General features: G+C 37.3%; 1 protein-coding gene and 1 long non-coding RNA gene across 2 annotated transcripts in view; one reads left to right on the forward strand and one right to left on the reverse strand.

The window, feature by feature from the left end:
• pde11a (phosphodiesterase 11a) overlaps positions 1–7,013 on the reverse strand; it is a 37,697-nt gene that overhangs the window by 14,752 nt on the left and 15,932 nt on the right. The window contains exons 8-10 of the mRNA XM_046054200.1: positions 4,473–4,540; positions 4,292–4,384; positions 3,210–3,260 (exon numbers count right to left, since the gene is read on the reverse strand). Of these exons, the coding sequence (XP_045910156.1) occupies positions 3,210–3,260; positions 4,292–4,384; positions 4,473–4,540 (212 nt within the window). The remainder of the gene's footprint in view (positions 1–3,209; positions 3,261–4,291; positions 4,385–4,472; positions 4,541–7,013) is intronic.
• On the forward strand, positions 286–2,853 carry LOC123973855. Its single transcript, XR_006825713.1, has 3 exons — positions 286–365; positions 490–540; positions 2,598–2,853. It is a non-coding gene; the product is annotated as an uncharacterized LOC123973855 (long non-coding RNA).

The following is a 7,013-nucleotide window of genomic DNA, read 5'->3' on the forward strand; positions in this document are numbered from 1 at the left end:
AGGAAAGAGAACATGAGAATATGATTTTGCAGAGCAGAAGAGGCTGGAGAGGTCAGAGGATGCTGTGCCATTTTCAGATGATACATATAATGACATGCTAATTAAGACTCTGAGTACTCATTCGGAGAGAGGGTTAAGATTAATGAGAAATCTATACCGAAAGATTTCACTGTTGTTGTCTTTCAGAGCTCATTGACAAACGTAGGTGTGCAGTAGTAATCATCAGCTGTTTTTTTTCCAATATTATTATTCAAACAAAAACAAACGTGATTCCAATTAACCACACTGATACTGAAGCGTCAATGTCTTCTGTCTCCGATGTGGTCTAATGAGCACAATGATCTGATATGTCTTTTCTGCCTCAGGTCAGCATTTATAATATGACAATTTCTAACTTGCGTCTCTTTCCAATAAGTCAAAGCTCTCTAACCAATCTGTGTTATAGTTTCAGTGCACCTGTGTTTCTCTTTTCTCTCTCCTCTCTTACAGCCACCAGAGCACCATGTTTCCCTCACAAATGTTTGCATGTCAGGGCATCAGGTATTCTCCTCTCTCTCTCTCTCTCTCTTAATTCACAGCCCCGGGTTATGAAATGTCAGCCAGGTTTGTTTGTCGCTGCCATTTGCACTCTGGTGGAATCCCAGTCAAGTGTACTCAAGGCTCCATATGTAGAGCAGTTATGAAAGAAAGTAGGGGAAAGGCAGGAAGCATAGCGCGTCACTGGATGGGGGTGTGTGAAAGATCATATGAGCAGACTGGAAAACAGGGTTCCTACTTTGCTGCAATGGCCACAGGGGGAAATCCTGCACATGAAAGTGCAGGAAAATAGGTCATATCTATATTTCAGAAATGTCATGCCAATTAAAAATGTAGATATTTTCATCTTTTTAAATAATTCATTTAGAATGATTGACTATTTATTGGAGTAATCCATTTCAAATACCACAATTAGTTTATTTTCAGTGGGGAATTCTTGGCCCATATTTATGCTTGTTCTTTGGAAAAACTGGAAAATGAAATCTAGAAGACAGGCTGCCAATAATACCTCTCTGTTGCCATAGATGTTTTCTTTCCCATTAAAGTTAATAAGGGATTGTCGTTTAATTAGAAAAGCATAGCTTAATCAAAGGTCCTGTGAGCAAAACAAATGCATTATGAGGTAAATCTCCAAGATTTTACTTTCCCATAAACATTTTAGCCATCAGAGAAATCTCCTGCTGTTGCCTTGCATCATACTTTTGTTAAATGAAAGGGTTTAGCAGAATCATAACAAGACTTTAATATTGTTAATATATAAAGCCTAAACATTAAGGAATACATCTAAAAAACAATGAAATTATATTACAGCAGTTACCAGCACCACCAGAGCAAACCCGATAATAACAAATTGTAATACACTCCGAGGTACACTCCAATGTGTAAACTGTCCTCACCTGAAAACACCAGATCAGAAAATGTTCATATGGGTCCTTTTAAGACAATGACCTACTTTGTCATTGAGGTATGAGGACTTGTCATCCCATATCCTCTACTTTGTGGAAAAGAACACAGTTACTCAGAGCTGCAGTTAGCCTTTTAGCAACATTTGTAATATTGTTTAAAGGAAAATATACTCAATAACAGAAATAACATGGTCTTGGTCATGGTCTTGTATCGGTTTACAGGGTTTGTTTAAAGGAAAAGGTTGGATTTATCTTTTTCAACAAATCCCATGAAAAGACCAAAACCAATGAAGCAATTTAGTCTGTCTCTTGTCACTTCCCCACTCTGTCTGTGACACTCGGCTCCAAGCCTACTCTTTTCTATTTAAGATGCAAATCTCTAAAAATGGCTATATCAGCTTCTTTTTAATAATAAAAGTTTAGTTTTTTTCCTAAAACCGCTGGGAAACATCATTTTAAGCAAACCTTACTAGAGCAGGAGTAAACAGCACATTTGTTGGGGACTATTTTCAGGTGCTTGTTGAATGCATTTTACTCCTTTAAAACATTTACATTTTCTATAAACTCTATGTATACTTATATTTGTGCATTTCTATGTTAAAGACCCCATAGTTAGAAAAGACAATAAAGACCCCACAAAATAGCATTTTAAGTTTTGTCTGTGACGTATCCCGCCTTCATTTAGAACAGCGGACAGCTATTCAAAAGCTGTTTACTTGTATTGGCAGAGGTTCTTATGGTATAGTTGCGTATCAACCAACACAGTGGACGCTAGTGCGTCATGCCATATACTGCCACCCTCTGGTAAGCCGTTGTAAGTGCAACTTAAATTAAAAAAAAAAAAATTAAAATTTGGTAACATCTAGTAACAACTAAGGAGTAATACAATTGTTAAACTTTCCAAGTATTGATTTTATGTTTGGAGGAAATTATCATTAATCATCTGTCCACTAAACTGGACATTATACATCTCTGGCTATATTTCAACTACAATTAATTATTACTGAGACTTTATTTTTCTTAAAAATATGTCATGTGCAATAACTTTTCTGGATGTAAATCAATGTAAAACTTGCAGTTTTTGTAACAAAAACAATATTTTGTGCAGATTAGTTCCATTATGTGAGTAACATTTAGTGTCTATATTTTTTGTAGTGAGTAATATAAAGGCATTCAGGATAGTGGAGCAAATTCGATCAGAATCAAGTAATGATGAATGGCTGCCAGAAATAGGAGAATCACCAAATGCTAGCAGCAGTGATAGTGGAGCTGAGGATGCTGAGGAAGAGAGAGTCTGAGAATTCCGACGTGAGTTTAAATTTTTCTGCATTGCATTAAACAGTATTAGAATATGTTAAAATATGTGACCACATTAGTTTAACAGCATTAAAAATATAGTTTTCACATACTATATCATATAATTCATTGGTTTGTTAATTACATATTTCTTCAGTTGAAAACTTATGCGAATGTTGTCCATGTAAAAAAATTCCTTGAAAATGTTTATTTAGAAAAAAATAATCTAATTTTCTTTTTCCTGCCTAAAGAGCAATAAAAACACACAGGAAAAAAAATCCTGACAGAGGCTGTCATAATTGATGCATGAAAGGGTTTACAGCTATGTTACTACAGTTAAAGGACAAGGTTTTAAGAACAAGCAATGTCTCACGTGTGTTGTGACTTTAATATCTGTGTCGCGCTCAGAGTTTAAAAAACTAAGTCCTCCGACTACTGTAAGCACTGAGAGAAATATTGAATATCTGTTACCTTGAATTTGTCAACTTCAGTCTTGGAGCAAGTGGCATGGTAAGAAAGAACCTGCAAAATAATGACACAGTATCGCTGTATTTTTCAAATCATTAAAATAACCAGTAGGGCTCTAGGACATGCACAACTGTGGCTACAGCTTGAAAATACTGCACACTTCCAGATGAGGTTAACACTCGCCCCTAGAACAATCTACAAGAGCAGCAATGTCAGCCCTGATTCCATCGCCATGTTCCCTTCATTTCCTGAGAGAAATACCACGCACAGACTTGCAGTTGCTTATTTGATCATAAACGCTCATGTTTATTCAGTGCTGCCAGAAGCAATGCATCTACATATTAGTTCATTCTGTGCCTCTCCTTTAAATGCTCTATCTCTCAATTTTCTGCTTCTCCTATCTTGAAACCAAGTAGTGCTAACTACTATAATGCACCTGAAAGCTCCCTGTTGTAATCTAAGGACATACTGCAAAGGCTGACTAGTGCTGAATGGCTACATACTGCAAGGCAGATGAGGGATTGCTTTTCTCTGCCTCTCATTAATTTTCAATAAAACCTTTGTGAGAAGGTTATCTACAAAGAGAGATCAGCACTTTTCTTTCCATGTGTACATTCTTGTGGAAATATGAGACTAAAAAAGGAGCCAAGCACAAAGACCCCTGAGAGAATAAGAAGAGTTTTTATATTAGCCATGCAACAGCCGTTGTTTACACTGACTTCTGGGTCAATGGTTCAGCACAGAGCATATGTTGACTGGAAAAGGAAAATAAAGATACCATTATAGCTAATGGAATAGAAGAACAGACAGGACACACAAGGAAAAATCATCCAAGGGAGGGCACGAGGCTAACATAAACACAATGAGCATACAGGCACGACAAAAGGAAACTAAAAAGTATAAAGCAGGAGCAGTGCAGAATCAACTTGAGTCAACACTCTGGAGCTGCACAGTTTGCATAGTAATGTTTTTGCAAATGTAAGCGGATAAAAAGATTTATTGTTCTAAACATGGAAGAAATTGCTTATTTTCATTCCCAAATTTGGATATGAGGCAGGGAATCAAATGGGATGTTGTTTTCTTACATCCAAAGCCACAGACTGCTTGGCCCAAGACTTCTTCACCTGGTCGTACATGATGGTGTTGTTGATGCCCAGTCCGCAAAAGATCACAAACGCCTAAGAAAAGAATAAAAAAGCAGACATACTCAAGGGCAGAACTTATAGGCTACTGTATGTTGAAAAGATATAGAAGCAAGTGTAATACCTCGAAGAGACGCTGGTCTGCGTCATCGAAGGGTTGCCCATCGAGCCTGTTCAGCACTTGGGCGACACCTGTTACACAGAGACAGTTTAGCCATACAATAACAACTTAACAGCGATATTTGATATTAGCACAGCTCCAGTGCATATAACATGCCTCCAATTAAAAGAGGATCAAATCTACTCTCTCCATGTTAGTGACTAACAGGCATTATTAATGGAAATTAAGTAGGGACACAACATCCTACGGCATTAATAGCAGTATATTCAGATATTCTACAACAGTAATATTTGTTGTGTCAATCTTTATTAAAAACGTGTAGACTTGATGAAAACAGTTTTGGTGAACCATAAAACACATTTATTATAATGACACATAGATGTAAAAAAGCACTGGTGAAAGTGGCATTTAATTAATGTTATCTTTGATAGGACATCCAGTTTTTGTCTACAATGCAGCAGTGGGATTGAAGCCTTTTTTATTTGACAGCAGTACTCCTTGTTTAGATGGCTTCTCTCATCATCTAATTAAAAACAGAGACGCTTTGATGATAAAGAATAAACATTTAATTGATAAATACTGACTTATTGCCACTGAGAAATTATGCAAAAAAGTAATTACACACTGCATTATCATTTTTAGTTCTCTCTAGGAGGTCAAACAAACCTGCTAAAGTGACATTTTAATTTCAATGTATAGCTGGAGATCCACAGAGGTGAAACAGGATTAGTACTGTAGCTAAGAACACATTTCATTACGGTGTCATTAACTTTAAAATACAGGACTGATGTCTTCTCAGATCTAGTATTGCTCCCTCTGTAATGAGCATATCATTTGTGATGAGTTGCAGCATAGCTGGCCCCAAGCATAAGCCAGGGGCATGGTCAAATATTGCTTAGGGCCTCACATAGACCAACAATCTCAGCACTACGTTAACTCACTATATCAAACAACCAAGCTAAACTCAAAGTTAATCTTCATACAGTAGCTGTTAATCATAATGGGACATGTAGTTTGCACATAAAGTCATAGGAATGGCTTAAAAGCAGCAATGCTAATGTTCTGGTCCACCCTGGACAGGTTGCTATATTCATTAATCAGCTGAAACTCAAGTATCACGTTCACACTTTGCCCTGTTTCCACTCGCAAAAATGAAACATGTTTGATAAAATCATAATACTGTTTTGTCTGACACTCCCCTCACACTACGAGATAACCTATGAAGCAGTTTAGTCTGTCTCTTGCCACTTCCCCACTCTGTCTGTGACATTTGGCTCCAAGCCTACTCTTTCCTACTTAAGACGCAAATCTTTAAATATGGCCATATCAGCTTTGTTTTAATAAAAAAAGCGGCCTAGCAGCCTTCTTCCCTGTTTTTGTTGGGGCATTGCTATGTTAAAGACCCCATAGTTAGAAAAGACAATAAAGACCCCACAAAATAGCATTTTAAGTTTTGTCTGTGACGTATCCCGCCTTCATTTAGAACAGTGGACAGCTATTCAAAAGCTGTTTACTTGTATTGGCAGAGGTTCTTATGGTGTAGTTGCACATCAGCCAACACAGTGGACGCTAGTGCGTCATGCCATACACTGCCACCCTCTGGTAAGCCGTTGTAAGTGCAACTTAAATTCGTCAAAACCGAAATGGCCAATGGACGATCAGAAATGCTGAGCAGCTCAGGTAAATCTTGCCACTCCTTCAATTACAGGAGACCCCTGCAGGTAAATAAAATTTGGTATCATCTAGTAACAACTAAGGAGTAATACAATTGTTAAACTTTCCAAGTCCAATGGTACCCTGCCCTATTTTGAGTGACCAGCACAGGCTGAACATTGGCTTGAAAATCAGCGGTCACATCCAAACTGTGGTATAATCGCGCTTTGGTAGTGTTCCCGGCCTGAGGCAGTTGAGTTAAATTATTAATGTATTTATTTGGAAGTTACCTAAGTTATGTAATGGACAAAGTGGCAATTCAGGCTAGCAAAATGTTTTTTATAATCTTGGGTAACTAAAACCTTGTATTAGCATCTACTGTTAATAAAGTAACTTTCATTGCATGTTGCTAACATCAGGATTAATGTGATTTTACTCTTATTTGGTATTAAACATTAAAATTATTGTTATAGTCAGTAACAGAGCACAGAGACAGCACTGGTGAAAATTACTAACGACCTCCTTATTGCATCAGACAAAGGACTTGTCTCTGTACTGGTTTTATTAGATCTTAGTGCTGCATTTGATACCACTGACCATCAGATCCTATTGCAGAGACTGGAATATTTCATTGGCATTAAAGGAACCGCTCTAAGCTGGTTTAAGTCCTATTTATCAGATCGATTTCAGTTTGTACATGTTAACGATGAGTCCTCCATGCATGCCAAAGTTAGTCATGGAGTTCCTCAAGGATCTGTCCTCGGACCAATCCTCTTCACTTTATATATGCTTCCTTTAGGCAATATTATCAGGAAACATTCCATAAGCTTTCATTGTTATGCAGATGATACTCAGTTATATCTATCGATCAAGCCAGATGAAACTCATCAG

This window comes from Micropterus dolomieu, linkage group LG07, assembly GCF_021292245.1.
Source record: "Micropterus dolomieu isolate WLL.071019.BEF.003 ecotype Adirondacks linkage group LG07, ASM2129224v1, whole genome shotgun sequence".
NCBI lineage: Eukaryota > Metazoa > Chordata > Actinopteri > Centrarchiformes > Centrarchidae > Micropterus > Micropterus dolomieu.